Below are 25,407 nucleotides of genomic sequence, written 5' to 3'. Positions count from 1 at the left end.
ATTAGAGACTTAGTCTTTGTATATAAATGCATTAATGGCCAAACAGATTTGAACATAAACCTCTACATGTCTTTTGTAACTCATGACCGGTCTAGGGCCCAAAACCCGAAATTAACCGACTCACTGCAGAACTTCAACTTATCAGGCCTCATTCTTCAATAGGATTGTTAAACCATGGAACTATGTAGGTAAATATTTTTCCCCAGATAAATTCCATAGCCTCCCTGTTTTCAAATCATCCCTGTTAGAGCTGTACTTTGAATTACTGACCTCCACCTATAATACGGACTTTTCATGTACTTGGTCTGTGTACTGTGACTGTGGTTGCCACAGATTATCTCATCTCATTCTCATTATCTGTAGCCGCTTTATCCTGTTCTACAGGGTCGCAGGCAAGCTGGAGCCTATCCCAGCTGACTACGGGCGAAAGGCGGGGTACACCCTGGACAAGTCGCCAGGTCATCACAGGGCTGACACATAGACACAGACAACCATTCACACTCACATTCACACCTACGGTCAATTTAGAGTCACCATTTAACCTAACCTGCATGTCTTTGGACTGTGGGGGAAACCGGAGCACCCGGAGGAAACCCACGCAGACACGGGAAGAACATGCAAACTCCGCACAGAAAGGCCCTCGCCGGCCACGGGGCTCGAACCCGGACCTTCTTGCTGTGAGGCGACAGCACTAACCACTACACCACTGTGCCGCCCTGCCACAGATCAGTTTACTCTAATTTTAATTGTATGATTTTTCTCTTTTATACCTTCAGGGAAACGCCTTGCATGGGTCGCCCGTTCGCGTTCTCCCCTTTGGGCTGACTTACTTTATGACGTTTATTTATTTATTTTTTTATGTTTATTTTGTAACAGTCCAATAAAGTTGGTAAAATATGTTGGTATGTTTTCTTGTGTATATATAGTTTATTATGGCGGAAAGTGGTGGCACGGTGGTGTAGTGGTTAGCGCTGTCGCCTCACAGCAAGAAGGTCTGGGTTCGAGCCCCGTGGCCGGCGAGGGCCTTCTGTGCGGAGTTTGCATGTTCTTCCCGTGTCCGCGTGGGTTTCCTCTGGGTGCTCCGGTTTCCTCCACAGTCCAAAGACATGCAGGTTAGGTTAACTGGTGACTCTAAATTGAGCGTAGGTGTGAATGTGAGTGTGAATGGTTGTCTGTGTCTATGTGTCAGCCCTGTGATGACCTGGCGACTTGTCCAGGGTGTACCCCGCCTTTCGCCCGTAGTCAGCTGGGATAGGCTCCAGCTTGCCTGCGACCCTGTAGAACAGGATAAAGCGGCTAGAGATAATGAGATGAGATGAGATGAGATGGCGGAAAGTGACGTTTGATTAGCGGTGGTGTAGAGGGTTAGGATTTGATAAGTTATTTACTTCTTCCTAATCCTTTCCGAACATTATCATGTTGCTGCCTTGTGGCTTCACTATTCTGTTTGTTTATGATGATGTTTTGATTATTGTATTTTTTTTTTATTTTTTTAACATATCTTTCTTCTTTACTGTTCGGAATAAAGCAATCAATCAATCACAAGATTTAATTTAAAAACATGAAATATATTTATGAAAACATTTCTCTTCTGTGAGTGAAGGCTGATCCCGGATCGGCTCAGCGGTGGCTTGACGTCAAACTCCATTTCCCATAATGCACCGGCGTTTCCGCTTCCGCTCTCGCAGTTTGTAAACACAGCGAAAGGAGAGATGGAGTCGACAAGAGGTCTGACCTAAAAATATTCCTCAGATTAGATTTCCACATACACGGAGAAAGAGAAAGAAAGAAAGAAAGAACACGAATACGAACGAGAACCTGCAGGATATTCTGTTTACACCGGAAACTGACTCTGATATTCCTTTCGGGGAAATAATCTCTGACGGTGATCCGCTCGCTGGTGCTGTGTGGCTCCTGACTATCTGGTGCTAGAGAAAGAGAGAGGGAGGGAGAGCGGGGTAAATTAGTGTCTTTTCTCTGTAGTGTGTTTGTCACTGGTTGTGTCCTTTCCTGCTCGGCTCTATGGGGAACTGTTTCTCCTCTCAGAGTGCTGATGATCAGTCTCTGCTCAACGAGTCTGAGGGAGTGAGTCTGCCCGGAGAGCCTCCACCTCCTTATCAGGTACACACACACTTTCTCCCTACAGAGCCTTGACCTCACTACCCAATACACACATCACTCCTTCCAGAGACTCCTAAAAGAGCCTCCACCTCTCTATGAAGCAGTGTTCTAGTCAAGACCACGACTTTGAGGGCTTGAGATCAAGTCAAGACCAGAACCAGTCCAGTGTGTGTGTGACTGTTGTTAACTACTTCTTCTTCTTCTGGATTGATTCGGAGACCAGAATGGACTGATACCCTTTTTCCACCAAATCAGTTCCAGGGCTGGTTCGGGGCTAGCCTGGGAAATCCCATGCTGCTTTGCACAATTGTTTCGATCTGAAAAGACAGCATGGAAACTATGGTCTAAAGCAGGGGTCTTCAATCCTATCCGCAAAGGGCTGGTGTAGCTGCAGGCTTTCATTACAGCCAAATTGGAGGCTCACTTGATTGTTGACTGGAGACGAGGGTGAAATGATTAAACAAGTGAAATCAGGTGTAGCTCCTGCTTGGTTGGAATGAAAGCCTGCAGCCACACTGGCCCTTTGTGGATAGGATTGAAGACCCCTGGTCTAAAGGCTCGCCTGAGTTAGGGAGCCAATCAGAGAGTGAGGAGGGGTGGAAAGACGGTGACGCGTACTACACGACAAACAGAAGCTTGTAGTTTATTTGGGATTGTTTACGGATCACATTTAACATGGCGGCGAGCGATACGAACCAAACTTTCGATCAAGCTTTAGACGCTGTTCTGAATAGTTTAGAGCGAAAGTTTATTTTAAAAAAAGAACAGCGTTTGGTGTTACAGTCTTTCTTCGTCGCTCTAACTACGTCACTGGGTACAACTGCCATGATTGGCCATGGGCTACGTATACGCCAAATGATAGACATTCGCAACGTCCAATAAATGGCCGTTGACAATCGTAAACCACACCTCCCCTACGAGAAATTCAGTAGGCGGATTCCAGACCATATTTCACTTGTGATATGGTCTGGTGTTAACCAGACTAGTTCGGGGCCAGTGCTGGTTCACAACTCGTTCAACGTGCGAGCCAGCTGAAAACCAGTTTGCTTTTCCATAGCTCGCGGTGCTAAGGGGAGCCACGTCAGTTAACGTCGCTGTATACGTCAGTTACGTCGCTACGTTTGCATAAACCTTGGCGCGAATATTGAAGCAAAAACAACATGGAAGAAGCAGCAGCAACAGCAATAATAATAATGGATGACTTTGCGTTTGTACAGCTGCTGCTTCTCGTCGCTTAAAAATGGCGATCTTTTGCGGTCTTGTTATTGTTGTTGGTCTTAACAACTCTGCCCCCCCTGCTGACGTAAGCAGTTCTTTCCTCTGGCCCAGCAAAGAGTTGGTGCTAGCCTGGAACCGTTTTTTCTGGCCCCAGAGCCAGTTCTTTGTCAGTGGAAACGGAAAACACGGTTCCAAACTAAGCACTGGCCCCGAACCAGCCCTGGAACTGCTTTGGTGGAAAAGGGGCAAGAGTGGTCGTGTAAAAGAATGCATCTACTCGCCCCAAGACCAAACAATCCCAATCTTATCTGCTTTCGGCTCCCTCAGACAGTACTGGCCTCGGCCAAGGCTGTTACTGGGACAACAACTCCCCCTGAAGGTCACTGCTGTGAGACGCTCTCGCATTCCTTCCCCCACTTCCTGCGGTCGCCGCTTTTACCCCCAGTGTGACAAGCGGGTGCATGACGAGCGCCATCATAGCTGCAGGAACGGACGGCTGCTTGCTTGCACTGGGTTACCTCTACCTCCTCCCTTCAAGTCCCGAGTTTTCATGCTGTAAAGTGTACTTGTGTTATTTTGTGCTTATGTTTTGTTTTTTTTATCAGCTCCTCCAGGATTTCGCGATGTTGCGATTTGCAACTTGAACGCAAATTCAACCAATCCCCGCGAATTCAGGGCGGTGTTGCAATTATATCCAATCACCGCAACTTTCCTGCAAATTTGACCAATCATTGGCGTCGTCTTGAGGTGACGTCGACAAACTACCTTCCGCCTTACTTCCGTGTAGACATTCAAGAGAAGCAGTATGTGCGAGTCAGCGTTTATGTAGGCTTAAATTCTGTCACTGAAAGTGTGTTATGTTTACAGTGAAGGACTGTGCGCACTTTACATTGTTTTTTTTTTTTTTTTTTACTTAATACAAGACATTAATGGATGCCAACATTTTTGCCAAAATGGTATTTTATTTTCCATTGTTTAGGCAGCTTCAGCATCATACTCAGGGTTCTCACCAGGATTTTTTTTTAGCGTAATGGGTTATGGCGAGGGAGCGTAGCGACCGAGCGGGGGGATGGTGCGGAGATTTTGAAAAATCATGCCCAAAATTGGCCATATTTGACGTTCCTGGAGGGGATAAATTGCATTTTTTATGTTGTATATCCTTGATGGAAAATTGTTACATCTTTGGATCTTGGCAATGTGTTACCTACTGTTGTATTTCACTGAACTACAAAGGGTGTTGTCAAAAGATATGTAAACTCAGACACAACCAAAGAGATAATGAATGTTTTATTGTATTAAGAAATTAAGAAATGCCTGAGCACATAAAAATAAAAAAAAAACAAATTGCATTTTCATTCAGGCATAACATACACCCAGCCCCCTTAATAAATAATTAATATATAATCTAAAACTATTAAATGACATTTAATCTCCTCCTAGCCATTCCCTCCATCCTCTGCCCGTTTATCTGCTACCTCCTTTCCTCTGCCTCCTATGTCCTTTCCTTCATCTCCTCCAACCTCTCTTGTGCCTGTCTCCTTATAGAAATATAACGATGGATGGCATGCAGGCAGATTACCAGTGTGTTAATGTTAGCCACAGTGGGATCCAGTAAATTAGCGCTAATCATCCGATACGTGCGCCCTGTCATATTGCTAAACCTGCTTACAAAGTAGACGTTTTCATTCATCAAAGGGCTTTGGGTTAAGTTTTCAAGCGTGATGGAAAACCTGTAGAAGTGGTGCACTTACATTTCTAACTGTGAAGAAAGAGCGAATGTCTCTTTTTTTGCGAGGGGGTCCGTCATCCATTGTCATTCACCGAAGTCCAGTTCAAGAGAAAGTTATCGCCAGGATCTCTCTCTCTCTCTCTCTCGGAACTGATTTCCAGGCATGGGTTTCCTAACAAACGTAGGCTGATTTTGACACCTTGAAAACTGCTCAAGTGCGCAGGAAAAAAAAAAACTTTTGGCGATGGTGATGAACAACTGAAAACAACCGTTACGCTATATTAAAAATTTAGCGTAGCGGGGGGAAATTACCGTTGCGGTCTGAAATTTTAGCGTAGCGGGCCGCAACCATATAAAGCGCTGGCGAGAACCCTGATACTGTGAGATTCTGTTCAAATTGTTTTTTTTTTTCTTCTGTGAAGCCTGAGCCATTTATTTTATTAGTTTATAATTATTGTTTAATTTAGTCTTCAGGAGAGACTGCCTGCACACAGCACTAGTATTAATAGTTTTTTTTCTTACATGAAAGCTGAGGCATTTATATTATATTTTAAGGTAACTTCATGTTGTGCTGTGAGGTTCTCTGCACTTTAACTTTTGAACCAACAGGAGCATTTGGATAAGTAAAGCCTATTTTTCTGCATTTTTGTAGTCCTGGTAATCTTTTATATTGGTAAAGTTGTTTATAGGACCATTTCTCAGTGTCTTTGTTTTTTTAATCAATAGTTTTTCAGTAATAACTTTATTTAACATATCACTCAATTTTAATCACAAAAAGAGAAAATTGCAACAATTTCTCGCAACTTTCACTTCCTCCCGCAATGTAATCACGACAAAAACCTAACAAACACCGCAACTTTCATCGCAGTTTTTTTAAAACCCCCCGCAACATCAGACATTTTAGCCTGCAACAATCACAAAAAAGGCCTGCGGAATCCTGGGGGGACTGATTAATGTTCCCACACTGTACTCCTCACAGGAGCATAATGTGGAGGTTGCTTTTTTTTTTTTCCCTCCTCCCCTCTCCTCATGTTACTCTGTATTTTTTCTTTTCATCCCTGTCTTCCTGTCCTGTCTACTCCCCCTATGTCAATTGTGTGTATGTGTGTATGTACGGACAGGTTGATGGTTAATTTCGCTGGTACTTGTGACTAGTGACGATAAAGGCATTCATTCTTCTTCTTTTAGCTGCTCCCGATTAGGGGTCGCCACAGTGGATCTTTCGTCTCCACCATTGCTCCCTGTCTTCCGCGTCCTTCTCTACCACTTTCATGTCCTCTCTCTATCTCATCTTTGGCCTTCCTCGTTTCCGTGTGCCTGGCAGCTCCATCCTCAACATTTTCCTTCCAACATGCTCTGCACATCTCTCTCAGCTTAATTCCCAAGCTCTCCACATGTGCTGTCCCTCTGATGTGCTCGTTCCTTATCCTGTCCAACCTCCCATCGCAAACCTTAAAGGTCATAGGCAATGGTCCAAGGTGAAACAGGCTTTCGTCTAAACCTGGGAACAGGGGCGCTGCGCCCTCTTACTCTCGGCGTGCGCCCTCTTGCCGAAATGCCGATTGAACCCCAATTCACACTTAGGCCGTGCACTTATATGCTACTGCACAACATGCAATCTTTCTCAAAACGATCTTTTCTCCATGAAAACATCCCAGCAACACCACGTGACAATGTGTCTGATCATCAAATATGTTATAATTACTCCAAACATATTCCAATCATAGTAGATACACCGCCAGGTGGTGCAAAAACAATCCGAATTGGCGTTTTCCAGACTGAGGCGCCATGTTGTTTACTTGTCGCGGCTGCTCTCGCGAGATTTGACATGGGTTACATACAAGGTCAGCTGACTTGTAGAGCGAGATTTCTCGAGACTGAATGACCTTTCACCCACCAGCGCGGGAGCTTTTGACAGAAGTAGTTTGCAAGTTGTTTTTGTTGACACTTGAGCATTTAAAGATGTCGTCCCGCGGCACAAAACGGAAGAAAGCCAAAGTCTGTCCGGGGCAGAAGATTACTTTTCTTTTTCAATGTTGACAATTTGTTACAATTCCCCTCTCAGAATGTCCCATTGTAGCCTCAATTTTTCAAAGGCTTCGCACAGCGGAGGGGGGGACGGACAACCGGCACCATCCCCCCCCCCCCCCCCCCCCCCCCCGCTTCGCTCCCTCGCCATGGTGAGCGCCCTCATACTAAATTTTTCTAGAAAAAACCCTGTGAAACATTAGAATATCAACTTTATTGACTAGAACAAGAACCCAAAAAGCACATTCAATCTTCCTGGTGTCTAATTTGCACCCTAAAATTGAATAAAACGATTAAAATATACTGTTTTGCCCAATTTCCGCAGGTTTGTTTACATCTCACTTATGTGCACTTTCATTGCCAGGGGACCGTCGTCGTGACGTCATTTAAGCCAAACAGACTGGGAGCAGTTCTGTGTTTACCTGCGAATCGAGCACACGTGTACAGACTTTGGTCGTGAGAGGTTGTGTAAAATGTCTGAAAGCGATAGCGATTTTGAAGTAGGAACTCTCCAAATTAAATATCGAGAGGTGAAACCATACATGTATGAACCTATGGCTGTCGCGAAGCAATCGGTGAATGTGACTCACTGGTTTGACCGTGCGGCCTCGGAATCGGACAGCGACTCGGCCGACTCTGATCGCAGTGACCCCGGACCTCATCAAGGCTCGCGCCCAAACGATTTATCCTGGTAGTTATGATAAATTCCTACTTTCGTCGTAATACTAAATGAGAGCCCTTTTGAAGAATAATTAAACAGCCCTCCCTAGTGGATATAGGTAACGATTTCTTGACAGTGCGCCGGTAGGCCACATTAGCCTGCCATCCACGGCATTATACTATTTATAGCCTACTTTAAGCGAGGAAATATCCCTTTTTCTCATTTCCACAATGATTGTACAGGATCCCTCAGGATTCTTGACTTGTCAATTGCAAGCAAAAGTAAAAATGTTTACCTCCAATCTTCTTTTTGCTTGAGCGTTGTTGGTCCGTTTCTTCTTTAACTGATTTTGTTTCACACGCACAATCCACTCTCTCTGCCTCGTCTCCTCTTCTGGAAAAAAACAACCCTCTGGCTTCATGCGCACAATCCACTCTCTCTGCCTCGTCTCCTCTTCTGGAAAAAAACAACCCTCTGGCTTTATGCGCACAATCCACTCTCTCCTCCTTGTCTCCTGTTTCAGAAAAAGCCAACCCTCTCACTCCGCCTCTTCTCCTTTTTTGGAAAAAGCCAACCCACTTGCTACACCTCCTTCTCCTTTTTCAGAAAAAGCCAATCTACTCTCTCCGCCTCTTCTCCTCTCTTGGAAAAAGGTAAAAACTTCTTCCTGAACCGGTCCCGTTGTTACAGTTCACTGCACAACAGTAAGGCATGGGGTTTTTCTTTGGAAATTCCTGAACGCACGTCTGCACTCAAGCCGAACAGCAATGCAAGTAAACGGAAGTGGACTCAACTCAAGCGGTTTGTTTGGCTTAAATGACGTCACGCGCCGAGTGGTCACGAAAATGGCCGAGCAGAAATTTGCGGCGATCCATGCTAACTTATTTTAATTATTACTTATTAACAATACTTCTTGGGATCAGAAGAAAATTACAGGTTTTTTTAACATATAAAGTTTCAAATGTGCATAAAATTTAAAACCGTTGCCTATGAGCTTTAGCATCCTCAACTCCGCCACCTCCAACTTTGCCTCCTGCCTCTTCGTTAAGGGTACGGTCTCCAATCCATACATCACAGCTGGTCTCACTACTGTCTTATACATCTTACTTTTCACTTTTGCTGGGACTTTCCGATCACAAATGACTCCCAAAATCCTTCTCCAACTGCTCCACCCTGCCTGCGCTCTCTTTCTCACCTCACTATCGCAGCCCCCATTTTCCTGCACAGTTGACCCCAGGTACTTGCTGTTAACAGGAAGAAAAATTTCAAATTGGAAATGAGTCATGTTATTTGTCGCATTTGAAGCAGGAAATTTTACATCCAATCAAAGTAATGATGTTAACAAACGAATCAGAATCAAGTTTATGGGTCAATCTATGTGAAATCACCAGAGGCCTCGCCACTGACCATCTCAGATTTGCTTCATACTTTCTGGAAATATTGTCAGTGTGCCCAATAAATAGTGTACACAATTTTAGGCTTGTACTTTCATTAGTTTCTGAGATATAGGGGCTTTTAAAAAGGGGCGTGGCCCCAATTTCACTGTTGAAACGCGTGCTACAGAAAACGGACCTAACTTCCGTGAGTCATTACTTTTAAACTATTCATGCAAGATACATGAAATTTTCGAGGATTGTTCTTCAATGCCAGACGCCTTTAAATACTAAAATAGAAAGCTCACAGTTCAATATTTGCCAAGTTATGGCTTGCTGAAAGTCATTAAAAAAATGTGCTTTGGAGCAACTTTGACGCCCCATATCTCCACATTAAATCGCACCAGATCTTTCACATTTTCTTATTTATTACTCATAGTAGTCTTTAGGCAACTAGGTATGTGTTCAATAGAAATCAAACTTTCTGATTTATTAGACTTCAAAAAAAAAATTTTTGCACCTATAATTCAAATGCATATTACAAATGTATGATAAGGTCTACCATAAAAACAATTATACCACTGGAAAGAGCTTGTTTTGATTAGCAAATGCACAAAATATGAAGTTGGTACCCTAAACCAAACTATAAATATTAAGGCATCAAGTACGGCTTGTTTTATGATAGACAGAAATGCTGTTTTAAGGCATATAATCTACTAGCAGACAAGCTAGCAAAACATTTCATTGCCAAACACCAGAGTGGATATTTGAAGGAAAATCTGTCAGCGGATGAATGTATTATGCTTTTGGATTTTGCCGAAAACTATTCATTCTGTGTACAGGATTCTGCCCAGGGATACCACTGGGACAACAGCCAGTGCACTCTTCATCCATTTGCAGTGTACATTAGAGCAAAGAATGAAGATGGTACAAAAGTAACGAAATGCATCTCTATCTGCATAATAAGTGACTGCCTTAAGCATGATACAGTGGCCGTGCATGCATTCTTAAAAAAGGTTTTACCATATGTATGCCATTTACATCCCCAGCTGAAAAAGGTCATGTACTTCAGTGACGGATCAGCAGCCCAATACAAAAACTATAAAATTTTCACAAATCTAATAAAGCATGCAGACTATTTTGGACTTTTGGCAGCATGGCATTTCTTTGCCACTTCTCATGGTAAGTCACCCTGTGATGGTATTGGAGTAGGGCTGTGCAATATATCGAATATACTCGATATATTGCCGAAAATTCTGTGAGAGATACATAAAATTATTATATCGTAACTATCGAGTATTTTATGGTCATCTTCCGACTTGCGTTTGTTGCATTTGTTTAAAACATTTTCTGGTGGTTTTCTCCCTGTCCCTCAGGCAGTAACGTGAGAGGCTGCCTAAGGGTAAAGAAAACAATAACGTCACGCACTCGCCAACCAATCCCCGGCGACATCTCGGTGCTGAAAGGAACTTCCGGGAAGATTTTCTAGTTTTGGTTGTGTTGCCAGATTGGGCGGTTTCCCGCCCAATTGGGCAGTTTTAAGTGCGTTTTGGTGGGTTTTGAACATATTTTGGGCTGGAAAACGTCAGCAGTATCTGGCAACACTGCCGGCGGGAAGATTTCCTAGTTTCGGTTTACAGCACTGACTCAGTTCGTGCAATCACTGGTGTTGCATAGGCTACCGTGTAAGCTCTGTCAATTTCAGCGACAAATTAAAAATGGAAGTGGACGAATTGGTTCCTGAAAGAACTAATAAGGGGTCAGTCATCTGGCCTTTTTTGAATATCGCGAGGAGGATGTGGAACAGCAAATGCCAGTTTGTAAAGTGTGCAAAAAAACCTGTCATCACGAAAGGCAGCAGCACTACAAATATGTTCCATCACCTGAAAACTCACCCGGTACAGTATGAAGAGTCTCTTAAACTCCGAACTACTTGCCCACGAGCTAACACCCCCCCCCCCCCCCCCAAGCTAAACAAATAACCATAGCGGCCTCGTTCTCCAAAGCCACCCCATGTGAGAAAACGAGTCAGAGATGGAGAGCTATAACGGATGCAATCACTAACTTCATTGCCGAAGACATGATCCCTATTAGTATAGTGGAAAAACCAGGCTTCCAAAAATTACTAAACGCACTCGATCCCAAATATGAGTTGCCTGGTCGCAGACATTTTACAGAGAAGGCAATACCGGAATTAAACACATCTGAGAGGCAGAGCCAGAAAACACTCAGTTCAAAAGTGTGCAAAGAGAAAAATGATGTTTTGCAGATCTCTCTCTTCTCTCCCTCAATCTCTCTCTCTCTATTGTGAATGTTCCAGTGGTTCTCAGTAGTCAGGTTAATAGCTTGGAGATCTATTTTTTAAAATAATTTAATGAATGAGCACTTTTCTTATTTAGGCTAAATGTCTTTCTCAGTGTTGAGCTTGCACTGATTTGATCTTGATTTGAGCTCTGAGCAGCTCTGTATTGTGTTGCCCCTTTGTTGCAATTTTCAAGATTGTTTTTGCAGTTTGTGCCACATCTTTGTTGAATAAAAATAGTCTTATTTAAATTCAATTGTGATTAATCACGAACATGTAAATTTAAAATGTGTTGTTGAAAACCACCTGTAAAGTTAACCAAGAATGTTATTTAACCTGCAGGGATTGTAGTGAAAACAGTAAAGAGTAAAAGTTAGATTTCATGGGGTCCTTTAGAGGAGATTTAAATATATCGAGATGTATATCGTGAAATGGAGAAAATGTATCGGGATATTCATTTTTTCCCATATCGCACAGCCCTATATTGGAGGCACTGTAAAGCGGTCAACAGCCCGAGCTAGCTTACAGGCAGTCACGAGTGATCACATGCTAACCCCATCTGATCTGTTTTAGTGGGCAGAAAAACACATCAAGAACATCCATTTCATCTGGGTTGGTACAGGGGAAGTTATGGAGAGTGGAAAAGCATTGGAGACAAGATTTTCAAGATCAGCTACTATTCCTGGAACAGGAGACAACCACTCATTCGTTCCAATCATGTCCAACCAGCTGCAGGTCAGCAGGGTGTCAGGTGGTCCTAGCTTCATTGTGGATATGAGTGGGAACCGGCCACAAGTAACGCATAAAACCCCTGTTAAATCAGCAGTCTCTCTGGCAGATACAAGTCCTGGTAAATATGTTGTATGTTTGTATGACAGACAGTGGTGGATAGGCAACATTCGTGCATTATCGGAGGAGGAACAAGATGTACAAGTAACTTTTATGCATCCTCATGGTCCCTCTCAGACTTGCAGCTGGCCCAGGAGAGAGGATAACTGTTGGGCCCCTCGCGCATGTCATGAAAATCATTGATGCCCCACTTACATCAACTGGCAGGCGGTATAAACTTCCATCTGATGTGGAAAAGCAAATCAATACACTGTTTAAGCTCTTCAAATAAAGTATTTTTAAGGTTATTTTTCCTACGCTGTAGGTTTATAATTGTATTGTAATATGCCTTAAAACAGCATTTCCATCTATCGTAAAACATGCCGTACTTGATACCTTAATATTTATAGTTTGGTTTAGGGTACCAACCTCATATTTTGTGCATTTGCTAATCAAAACAAGCTCTTTCCAGTGGTATAATTGTTTTTATGGTAGACCTTGCATTTGAATTATAGGTGCAAAATGATTTTTTTAAAGCCTAATAAATCAGAAAGTTTGATTTCTATTGAACACATACCTAGTTGCCTAAAGACTACTATAACATGAGTAATAAATGAGAAAATGTGAAAGATCTGGTGTGCTTTAATATGGAGATATGGGGTGTCAAAGTTGCTCCAAAGCACATTTTTTTAAATGATTTTCAGCAAGCCATAACTTGGCAAATATTGAACTGTGAGCTTTCTATTTTAGTATTTAAAGGCGTCTGGCATTGAAGAACAGTCCTTGAAAATTTCATGTATCTTGCATGAATAGTTTAAAAGTAATGACTTATGGAAGTTAGGTCCGTTTTCTGTAGCACGCGTTTCAACAGTGAAATTGGGGCCACGCCCCTTTTTAAAAGCCCCTATATCTCAGAAACTAATGAAGGTACAAGCCTAAAATTTTGTACACTATTTATTGGGCACACTGACAATATTTCCAGAAAGTATGAACCAAATCTGAGATGGTCAGTGGCGAACATTTTTCTAAATCTGGTGATTTGCGGTGGAATTACCCTATAGCTGTCAAAGGGCTCGGCCTTAAAACTGGTTACTGCTGTGACATCACGCACTCGGCTGGCTGGCTCAGCGGGGCAGCTTGAATGCCAACTTTGCGGTCATTTTTAAAAAAAAAAAAATTATTTATTTACAACTGCGTTTGGTTACGACTGACCGGCCGTAAACCGATCTGGTCGTAAGTCGGCCTATGTTAAATGAACGTAAGTATATTGTGATGTGTAATGATATTGTAATCATCTTAAAGTCTTATTTTATCAACATTTTTCTTATTTCATTACCTTGGCTCATTATTTGGTTTAAGTCAAACACTGCATACTACACTGCGTACAGTACAATTCGTTTAATATGTGCAAAACAAAAAATATGAAATACAGGTGTGAAAAATAGAAAACATTTTAGTTTGAAACATACCAAAATACAAATGTAAAACATAGCAAAATACAAAATTTAGTGACCGCTGGCATCACTGGTGCTTGGCTGTGGGTCGTCTACGTCATCATCAGCTGTTGCAGCGCTCGGGCTGGCGGGAGGATTTGCTCGTTTCATAAACCAGGAGCTGGGGCGGAAACTGTATGACGGAGCGTGAGAGAGACTGCGCATGTGCCTGGAGCTGGGGCGGAAACTGTTGTACGCGGCGAGAGGCTGCCAGGAGTTGGGGCGGAAACTGTCGTACGCTCAGCTGGGAAACACTTGCCAGTCATAACCAGACGGTCGTAAAGTCGATTGGTCGTAAGTAGACGACTACCTGTGTGTGTGTGTGTGTGTGTGTGTGTGTGTGCAGCATACAAGAGTCAAGGATGGAAATACTATCCACTCAGAAATGTATTTAAAAATGAAGGTTCTGCGTATCTGCTTTAAGATAGAAGAATTTTTTAAGACAAAAGTAGTTATATATAGAATAAAAACAAAAGAAGAGTCTAAAATAACTTGTACAAATTTGAAAAGTGGACATATTTAAGGGGTGTCTGCATGGGTTGTCTGTTTTGAAGTCCAGGCTGTACAGTCAGTCCCCCCAGGATTCCGCGGGCCTTTTTTGTGATTGTTGCGGGCTAAAATGTCTGATGTTGCGGGGGGGGGGTTTCCAAAAAATTGCGATGAAAGTTGCGGTGTTTGTTAGGTTTTTGTTGCGATTACATTGTGGGAGGAAGTGAAAGTTGCGAGAAATTGTTGCGATTTTCTCTTTTTGTGATTAAAATTGAGTGATATGTTAAATATTAAGTTATTACTGAAAAGCTATTGATTAAAAAAACAAAGACACTGAGAAATGGTCCTATAAACAACTTTACCAATATAAAAGATGACCAGGACTACAAAAATGCAGAAAAATAGGCTTTACTTATCCAAATGCTCCTGTTGGTTCAAAAGGTAAAGTGCAGAGAACCTCACAGCACAACATGAAGTTACCTTAAAATATAATATAAATGCCTCAGCTTTCATGTAAGAAAAAAACTATTAATACTAGTACTGTGTGCAGGCAGTCTCTCCTGAAGACTAAATTAAACAATAATTAAAAACTAATAAAATAAATGGCCAGGCTTCATAGAAGAAAAAAAACAATTTGAATAGAATCTCACAGTATGATGCTGAAGCTGCCTAAACAATGGAAAATAAAATACCGTTTTGGCAAAAATGTTGGCATCCATTAATTTCTTGTATTAAGTAAAAAAAAATAATGTGAAGTGCGCACAGTCCTTCACTGTAAACATAACACACTTTCAGTAACAGAATTTAAGCCTACATAAACACTGACTCGCACATGCTGCTTCTCTTGAACATATACACGGAAATAAGCAGTGTTGCCAGATACTGCTGACGTTTTCCAGCCCAAAATATGTTCAAAACCCGCCAAAATGCACTTGAAATCCCCCAACTGGGCTGGAAACCGCCCAATCTGGCAACACTGGAAGTAAGGCAAAAGGTAGTTTGTCGACATCACCTCAAGACAATGCCAACGATTGGTCAAATTTGCGGGGAAGTTGCGGTGATTGGATATAATTGCAACACCGCCCTGAATTCGCGGGGATTGGTTGAATTTGCGTTGAAGTTGCAAATCGCAACATCATGAAATCCTGGAGGGTCTGTACAGTATGTCCCGGAATGTGCAAAACTAGGTCACACAATGAAGTTGAAGAAGAGTCATGACATGGATATGTGAGAGGAAGAGAATATGTACAGTGGGTCAACTTAAATAGCCAAGCTGTTTAAGTTCAGTAATGTGCAATAAAAGTTCACAGAATGAACATGTGTAACGTAACCATGAAATGTGCAGAATCGCAGTTCAGAGACGAAGTGCATTAATGTTACAGGTTGAAAGTGAGGGGTTAGAGTCAGTGGGGGGCTCTGACCTTCTTGATGAACCCAGCTGCAGTGGGGAAAAAGCTGGCCTTATGGTGTGAGGTTTTGGTTCTCGTGGACTGCAACGTCCTACCAGAGGGGCGTGATTCAAAATCTTTATGTCCAGAGTGAGAGGGGTTAGCTATAATCCTTTCCGCATGCCTCAGGGTCCTGGACTCGTACAGGTCCTGAAGAGATGGAAGGTCGCAGCCGATCGTCTTCTCAGCAGAGCAAATGATGCGCTGCAGTCTGCCTAGTAGAGGTTGGGATGGTGGGCAAGAGCTGGAGTGTAGAGTCATGGAGGGTGATATCAGGACAGTCCCATTGTCTTTCAAAGCAACAGTAGAACTCGTTCATTTGGTTGGCCAGGCACAAGTCGTTAACAGATGGTAAGTTGGTAATAAGTCCTCTGAAGTTGTTCCCCTGATGTTCAAGAGCTCTTCTCTGGTGAAAGAGATTTGAGTATCGCAGCAGTGAACTGAGCTTACAAATAAAATAAGACCGAACAACGTGTACCAACACACCGAGGCAGCCATCCATGGCACCAGGGGCGTTTCAGGATTGCAAATAAGACAATCCACAGGCAATTTAGTGAAATCCCCACAGTTGTGGTGTTGACTGGTCTTGAAATAAAATCACAAGTCTTTATTTCTGAAACCGAGACAAGACTGAGTAAAAATTTGGTCGATGACGAGACCGAGACCTTCAAAAAAGTGGTCTCCAGACTGGTCTTGAGTACTACAACAATACTATCGGACACACACACACTCACAATCCTTGCAATGTCAGTCTCCACCTCTTGATCAGGCACACGCCCACTATATCTCCAACTGTTATTGATACGAATAAACAAAAGGAGGTTACAGAGATGAAAACTGTTGTAACTCCGGCTTGAAATAGAATCTCTCTCCTTAGAACTCGGGTAGGAGGTGTGGTCTGAAATCTGAAGGTAGAGTTAAACAAATTCTTCCAATTATAATATAGTTCGCAGTCTGAATAGTCTTTATGATTACTTCTTTATATGAAAGTCTGGCTTGATTCTACTATGTGTTCTAAGCTCCGTTTCCGTCTATGCAAATTGTGTATAACGCATACATAACTACCATCGCCTGCTCAGTATAATTAGAAAGCAAGTTCCACTCAGCTCTGCTTGGTATTTGCCAAGGCTCAGACTCTCTGAGAGACCTTTAATCCTGGCAGGCTAATGTTTCCGTAGCCTCTATTACCATGCAACAAGATCAACTGTGGAAAAGTGTTGTTCAAATACCAGTCAGTTTGCTGGCCATGTAACCGGACAACAGTTTTTCCACTGTTCTTCCAGGTCCAGGCATCTTCTCATAATTGATTCTGATTTTATAGATTTATTGTAATATTTTTTGCCTGTGTTAGTTCACTTTTGTACATGCTGTACATTTTACATGTTATAATGGCTAGGCTTAGATTTAGACTTTGACCTGTTCAGTAATATAGTGTGTGTGTATGTGTGTGTGCACGCAAATGTGATGAACAGGAGCATGCGCAGGTGCCCGTGTACCACCCCACGCCCAGTCAAGCCCGCCTAGCCACCCAGCTGACGGAGGAGGAGCAGATACGGATCGCTCAACGCATTGGCCTCATCCAGCATCTCCCACGTGGCATCTTCAACCCGGGCTCTGAACCCACCGACAAGAAGATCAAAGAGTCTGTACCACCACAATAACAACCACAGTCACTGCAACCACCAACACAACCACTACGACCACCAACACACCCGCAATCACTGCGACCACCACCCTGACCACCAACACAACCACTGCACCACCACCCTCACCATCAACACAACCGCAACCGCTGCAGCCACCACCAACACAACCACAAACACTGCAGACACAACCACTGTGACTACCACCCTCACCACCAACACAACCGCAACCACTACGACCATCAACACACCCGCAATCATTGCGGCCACCACCCTTGCTCACCAACACAACCACTGCACCACCACCCTAACCACAAACACTGTGACCACCAACACAACCACTGCACCACCACCGCAGCCACTGTGACCAGAACCACAACCGCGACCACCACCCTCACCACCAACACAACCACAACCACCAACAGAACCACCACCCTCACCACCAACACAACCGCAGCCACTATGACCACAACCAAACAGAACTGCAGCCACCACCAACACTGACCACCGTGACCACCACCAAGACCACCTTGATCATCAACACCACCGCAACCACCACCAATACAACTACAAACACTGACCACAACCACCACACCACTAACCTCACCACCAACACAACTGCAACCACTACAACCACCAACAAAACCACTACCACCACCCTCACCATCAATAGAACTGCAGCCACCGTGACCACCACCACCCTCCCCACCAACACGAGCGCGACCACCACCCTTGCCACTGCGACCAGAACCACAACCATCACCAACACAACCGCAACCACTGTGACCAGAACCACGACCGCAACCACCGTGATCACCACCAACACAACCGTGACCACCACCCTCACAACTGCGACCACTGTGACCACCAACAGAACTGCAGCCACCGCGACCACCACTCTCACCACCAACACCACCGCGACCACCACCCTCACCACCAACACCACCGCAACCACCACTGCATCACTGAAACCACAACCGCAACCACTGCGACCAACAGAACTGCGACCACCACCAACACAGCCGCGACCACCACCCTCACATACAACCACACTCGTACAAACACAGACCCCTCACTGTTGCATATGAAAGCTTGTGTATTAGAAAATATTACACATTTTATCTTGCAATTGCAACTTTTTATTTCACATTTCTTAATCTCATGATCTCTGTCTGTCTGTCTGTCTGTCTATCTACCTCAACCATTTATCTCGTAATTGTGAGTTAATTTTTGACGCCGCTCAGAAGTTAGCTCCACCCCCAGTCGGATCAGAGCCGCTCAGTTCTGATCCTTTAGGCAAAGGCAAATGGAGTTTAAACAGAGGTGGTGGATTGGTGTTTCTTTATTGTAGTTCACCTTCTAGGCAGTTCAGGGACACCTGAAAATTATAGACTGCCTCAAAGGGGCTGAAATATTGGTTCATTCTCTGACCGTTTGAAGGTGTTTTATACTTAAACACAAATAGTACAGAAGATCCAATGGATTCATGGCACATTGTCCTTTCAGAGCACAAGTGTAACTTTTGTGTGTGTTTGTTTTTCTCCCAGGTGTGTGATCTGTATGCTGGACTTTGAATACGGAGACCCGATCCGGTTCCTGCCGTGCATGCACATCTACCACGTGGACTGTATTGACACGTGGCTCATGCGCTCCTTCACCTGCCCCTCCTGCATGGAGCCAGTGGACGCAGCACTGCTCTCCTCCTACTAGACCAACTGGGCTGCTTTCACTTCCACTGAGACACGCCTGTACGGGGAACGTACCAGTGGAGTCAGCCGAGGGGGTCACAAGGGGGATTAAGAGTGTGGGAGGGGTGTGGCTGTGTGTGAAGAAATGATTGAGTGTTGGTTAGAGGATGTATAGAAGCTGACTAAACTGGCTTAAGGATGAATCCAGGCCTCATTTATGATAATTTATTGGCCGAATCATTGCATTTAAATGTGGTTGATGAAAAATGATCACATATCTAGCCAATTTTCTTTCCAGATGTGCAATACACACGAGGTTAAAGAAGCTGTCTGTGTCTGATGAAGCATCTCTTCGTGAACGTGTGCCCTGGGCTAAGATCGATGAGCTTGTGCCACAGCTTGTGGCTGTGGACGTCCTGCTGAAACACAGCGCTCTTTAATTAGAGACGAATCGAAAATGTGAGAAGCAAATGTGCCATACTGCATTCCTCACTTAGGTCTGCTTTATTTTCTTTCCGTTTTATAGGGATAGCACCATGCACAGATCTAGAGTTTCCTGAATCTGCTCTAAAGTCGCTCATTAAACTCCTCAGATGCGTGTGTCGAAATAGGAAACACTAAGTTTATCAGGACGTACCCGAATCTTATGGGAAGTAATAAAAATGCTGAAATTGTCATATTGTTTGTTTTAAAGGTGTGGTTTTTAATTTGTATCAAAGACTTACTAGATTTATAATAAAGTATAATTTCATAGATATCATAAGAACATTGTGTGTGATATTATTATATAAATTATGCATTGCAAGTGGCTCATTTTTATTCATTCCAGCTTCTCGTGACAGTTTTCCGGCCCTGAAATTGGCTCCACCCCCATCCCCTAAGCAGAACTGATCACTAGGCTGATTTTCTTTAAATGTTTAAAGCTTACAAGACTTTATACTTTCAACACCAGGGTGGAAATGATAAGGGGAAGGAAAAGGCACGTTAGTGCTTGTATTAGAATTGTAATTCACTGTACATGCAGCAGAGGGCGCTGGAAATCTTCAACTGCACCTTTAAATGCACAAAAGGTGAAAATTTAATGCAAATCATAATGTAAATAGCATAAATAGTCTGTCAGGTGTGTTGCCAAATTGGGCAAGATCCCTCTTTTCATCAATGTATGTCTTATGCTTGGAGTTGCATTTTATGGCTTCTTGTTGGTGTGTTTTTTAAAGAAGCAAAAACGTTAGGTTTCTGTTTTTCTTCCAAGTCCATCCTGAATTTCAGTAATGGCTGAGAACTTATGTTCTGGTGCTTCCTTGCTGTGATTTTCTTAGAAAAACCCGACACGTACTTTGCAGATAAACCCATAAGGCAGCTCCAAACATTTCAAAAATGAAGTTCAGTTGTTCGATGTAGTCATGGAACTCCGTTCCTGTGCTGCTGTTTTCTTGTGCGAATCCAAGATCTATTTTCTGCCTTATGTATTACGTACTGTCCAGGAAGCTTTTGAATCCACTTGGCTGTGAACCTTTTGTTGTACGTGTGCTCGAGTGCTACACAGAGATCTTTGTGCACCTTTTGAAAATGTCGTAAGAGTCAAAGCTTTAAAGTGAATCTCCTTCCTTTTTGTTACGTTTTTTTTTTTTCCCTTTTTGACAAAAAGGACTGAAAATTCAAAAAGTGTCATAAAGCGCTTCTCGGTTTTGATATGGCTTGATGTAACATCTTTTCTATCGGTCAGCAAAACAAAAACAGATCCGAATCCCTTTTCTGTTCTGTCACCCTGTGAGATATCGATCTATGCTAAAAGGAAAAAAAAAAGACTCATGATTTGTATTGTATTTGTTCATGTTTAGGGCTGAAATGAATCGAGTGTAAAGAGACTGAGTATATGCCATGGATTCACATATTTTATTTCCTGTTTTCCTGAGATAACAAGGTCATTTTATTTACACGTCATCTCATGTTTGTCATTATCACAAAAAAGTGAACATATTTTTCTTAAAAAAAAAAATCCTACTATGACACCATTTTGATTTCATCATCTCAGATTGATTTCTCCCCACAGGTATTGTATTACATCATTGCGAAAGAAATAGTTTGGTTCTTTTACGATATCAAATTATTGTATGGAAAACATTTTGTTTGGTGGGTTGTTTTAATTATTTTTTTTTTTAATATAGAAACTTCAGATTTTTTTTTCTTTCTTTTTACAGTCTCCAGTGCTGATGCTTGTGGTGTTCTCATAAAGACAAAACATTTTGTTTTAAGATCAGAGATTGAGTCGTTATCTCTGGAAAGTGGCATTTTGTTATTTCAAGATCTCAGCATGTTGTGGTAACACATTTTTGGGAAAAATGTTTGGTTCTTTTGAGATGTCTGATTGTTGTGTTGCTATATTGGAATTTATTATTAATTTTTTATCCCTTTTCAAGACAGATTTGTTTATTTCAGCATTTTCTTCTTTCTAGGTCTCAGATTATTGTGCTGTTATCTCAGAACACAAACAGCATGTTCATTCAAGATCTCGGATTGTTGTGTTTATCTCTGGACAACTTTTTTTTTTTGAGATCTCTGGTTGTCGCCATTTTCTTAAGAAACCCCCCCCCCCCCAAAAAAAAAAATCTCAGATAATTGTTATCTATAGAAATTGCTTGGTTCTTTTGAAATCTCAGATCATTCATTTGTTATCTTGATAAAAGAATATTTTGTTATTTTGAGATCTCCGATTGTTCATAATCTTTGAAAAAGCCATACACTGTTTATCAAGAGATTTTTTTTTTCTTTTCCCATTCAAGATTTCAGATTTTTTTTTCGCTGTGTTTGGAAAACCGTTTGGTTCTTTTTAAGATCTCGGATTGTTGTGGTGTTTATCTTGGGAAAACCATGTTTTGTCGGTTATCTATTCATAATGGCATGAAATAAGCTCTTGTTAGTGCAGGAGAAGTGAGTAAAATATGTGAATCATTTTTAGGGCTTGTATTAATCAAATGTTGCTGCAGAACTAATCTCTTGTACCTTTAAAAATAAAAAGCCTGATTTAGAAACAGAGAACCTGAATTCAACCTGAGAATGTATTATTAAAAAAAAAAAAGCATTTCTGAAAGTTAGTATCCAGAGATATGATTATGGCTTAGACAAGAGCAGATAATGAATGTGTGGGTGTGGGGACAAACATCTGTCTGGCTAATCAAACATCTGTCTAAGTGAAGCTGAAGACTTTTTTTTTTTTAATAATAGAACGTTTAGTACATTTCACTGCAAATCACCTGAAATTATCTATGTTTAAAAATGTAGCTCTAGTACAGACTTTTTTCCCCAATGCAAAAAAGAGAAAATAGCGATTTAATGAACTCGTGTGAAGTACAATCATCTTTGCTTTTCTTTTTTAACAGAATATATGGTTTGATTTGATGCCAAGTTTGCTTCATTAATGTGTAATACTGAATCTGGGCTGCTGGACAGAAGTGTGTGTGTGTGTGTGTTTTGTACATGTGCAGTAAAGGCACATTTTGGGAATATGTAAACACCATGATGAATATACAAGTAAATAAATAAATACCAATTCTTCCATATACCTATTTTTATCTGACTTTGTGTGACTTAATAGTTTGTATGTGTGTATATTTTACGTGGTGTTGTAGTTAATTATTTTTTTTAAAAAAAAAAAGACAAATAAAAACCACGTGTGTGGACTTGTAGTAATTTTTATCCCATTTTCTGGCTCACTTTGCTCTCAAACCACTTGATCCGGTTCAAAAAGGCTTGAGTCATTGATTAAATCCCAAATTATTCCCCTAGTGTACATCAGTACACTATGTAGGCTTTAAAAGACATTACTTTACAAACTACGTAGTGTACTTGAGTAGGGAGTAGGAGGCCATTTGGGCTTGATCCCCCGCCTTTGTCGCGGTGGCTTCTCGTGGCAACTGAGTTCCACTAAGCGCCATATTGGATCTAATATCTCATTTGATCACCTTTTTTGACAAGAACACGGATGAGCCAAAATGGCGTCGTTTGCCGCGAGGACTGTAAGATATGCGGTTTCTCTTCCGAAATCACTCACCAGTGGACTATAGAGTGAGTTCGCTATTTTGTAGTGCTGTCCGAATGTATAGTGAGAATCATTACACCTTATATCGTGAAAAGTAGTGTACAAGCAATATGCATCGCGGTCAGGCTGAAAGAAAAACGACAGAGATGAGCATCCGGTGCAGCAAACACAAGCCGGAAGAGAATAGAAAATAAGCTGGAACAGAATGACGTGAAATGCCAAAATAAAAGTTCCAGTACAGAGCGAGGAATTAATCAAAAGCCTCAAATTTGATTTAATAAAAGGCAGTGGCGGGCGGCACGGTGGTGTAGTGGTTAGCGCTGTTGCCTCACAGCAAGAAGGTCCGGGTTCGAGCCCCGTGGCCGGCGAGGGCCTTTCTGTGTGGAGTTTGCATGTTCTCCCCGTGTCCGCGTGGGTTTCCTCCGGGTGCTCCGGTTTCCCCCACAGTCCAAAGACATGCAGGTTAGGTTAACTGGTGACTCTAAATTGACCGTAGGTGTGAATGTGAGTGTGAATGGTTGTCTGTGTCTATTGGCCCTTTTCCACTACCCTTTTTCAGCTCGCTTCAGCTCACTTCAGCCCGACACAGCTCGCGTTTCGACTACCAAAGAACAGCACGACTCAGCTAAGCCCTGCTTAGCCCCTAAAACTCGCACGGCTTTGGAGTGGGGCTGAAGCGAGCCAAACCGAGCCGAGTGAGGCTGGGGGCGTGAGCAGACACTCCCCTGTGCACTGATTGGTGAGGAGGAGTGTCCTCACATGCCCACACACGCCCCGCGAGCGCGCTGGGATCTGTAAACACCGTAAACCCGGAAGAATAATAATTACGAATTACGAGAATTTCTGAAGCCTTATGCGCCTCGCCTCATCTATACGCTCTTGCCAGTATCTGTTGGCGTTGTCGGTGACAACAAGCCACAGAACCAAGACCAGCAACACTAACGACTCCATGTCCTCCATGTTTATTGTTTACTATTCGGGTCGTGAGACTACCGCTTAAAAGCTCACTGATGTCACTGTTTGCGCTGCTTAACGACATCACGTGACGTCCACCCACTTTCGCTAACTCCACCCAATGTGTCCACCCACTTCCAGCCAGCACGGTTGTAGTCGAAATGCAACTCCAACAGCCCCGCTCAGCTCGACTCAGCCCAACTCAGCACGGCACGGCTCAGCCCGACTCAGCCGCGTTTGTAGTGGAAAAGCGGCATAAGTGTCAGCCCTGTGATGACCTGGCGACTTGTCCAGGGTGTACCCCGCCTTTCGCCCGTAGTCAGCTGGGATAGGCTCCAGCTTGCCTGCGACCCTGTAGAACAGGATAAAGCGGCTAGAGATAAGATGAGATGAGTTATTGTATGAGAAAGAGTGGAGTGAATGAGAAGTATATCAGAGTGGTGCAAGACATGTATGAGAACAGTGAAACAGCAGTGAGGTGTGCAGTTGGAACGACTGAATGGTTCATGGTGAAGGTGGGACTCCATCAAGGATCTGCTTTGAGTCCTTTTTTGTTTGCCATAGTGATGGATAGCTTGACAGACGAAGTGAGGAACATGATGTTTGCGGATGATATTGTGATATGTGGTGAAAGTAGAAAGTAGGTTGAGTTGGGTTTGGAGAGATGGAGGTATGCATTGGAACGAAGAGGAATGAAGGTGAGCAGTAGCAAAACAGAATACATGTACATCAGTGAGAATGGGGATGAGAGTGTAGTGAAGATGCAAGGAGTAGACGTAAAGAAAGTTGGTGAATTCAAGTACCTGGGGTCAACTGTGCGGGAAAATGGGGGCTGCGATAGTGAGATGAGAAAGAGAGTGCAGGCAGGGTGGAGCAATTGGAGAAGGATTTCTGGAGTCATTTGTGATCGGAAAGTCCCAGCAAAAGTGAAAGATAAGATGTATAAGACAGTCGTGAGACCAGCTGTGATGTACGGTATGGATTGGAGACCGGACCCTTAACGAAGAGACAGGAGGCAAAGTTGGAGGTGGCGGAGTTGAAGATGTTAAGGTTTGCGATGGGAGGTTGGACAGGATAAGGAACGAGCACATCAGAGGGACAGCGCATGTGGAGAGCTTGGGAATTAAGCTAAGAGAGATGAGACTGAGATGGTATGAGCACATCCTGAGAAGAGATGCAGAGCATGTTGGAAGGAGAATGTTGAGGATGGAGCTGCCAGGCAAACGAAAATGAGGAAGGCCAAAGAGAAGATACATGGATGTGGTGAGAGAGGATATGAAAGTGGCAGGTGTGGTAGAGAAGGATGCGGAAGACAGGAAGCAATGGAGACGAAAGAGCCGCTGTGGCGAGTCCTAATCGGGAGCAGCCAAAAGAAGAAGAAGAAGATGTGTCC

At 42.9% G+C, this 25,407-nt stretch overlaps 1 protein-coding gene across 1 annotated transcript; it reads left to right on the top strand.

Annotated features, from left to right (window-relative positions):
* The first annotated feature begins 1,675 nt into the window (after positions 1-1,675).
* Positions 1,676-22,581, top strand: rnf11a (ring finger protein 11a). The gene is made up of 3 exons (XM_060899036.1): positions 1,676-2,121; positions 17,163-17,332; positions 18,881-22,581. Exons 1-3 carry the CDS (start codon positions 2,023-2,025, stop codon positions 19,041-19,043), a joined length of 432 nt encoding a protein of 143 aa, XP_060755019.1. The 5' UTR covers positions 1,676-2,022; the 3' UTR covers positions 19,044-22,581.
* Positions 22,582-25,407: the final 2,826 nt, after the last annotated feature.

This window comes from Neoarius graeffei, chromosome 18, assembly GCF_027579695.1.
Source record: "Neoarius graeffei isolate fNeoGra1 chromosome 18, fNeoGra1.pri, whole genome shotgun sequence".
Taxonomy (NCBI): Eukaryota; Metazoa; Chordata; class Actinopteri; order Siluriformes; family Ariidae; genus Neoarius; species Neoarius graeffei.
Note: the sequence above shows the minus strand (reverse complement) of the source record. Positions and strands in the feature narration are given on the sequence as shown.

Coding starts and splice junctions, on each gene's coding strand:
- rnf11a (XM_060899036.1), top strand. CDS start 2,023: ATGGGGAACTGTTTCTCCTCTCAGAGTGCTGATGATCAGTCTCTGCTC. Junction 2,122..17,162: donor AGCCTCCACCTCCTTATCAG/GTACACACACAC, acceptor TGTGATGAACAG/GAGCATGCGCAGGTGCCCGT. Junction 17,333..18,880: donor ACCGACAAGAAGATCAAAGA/GTCTGTACCACC, acceptor TTTTTCTCCCAG/GTGTGTGATCTGTATGCTGG.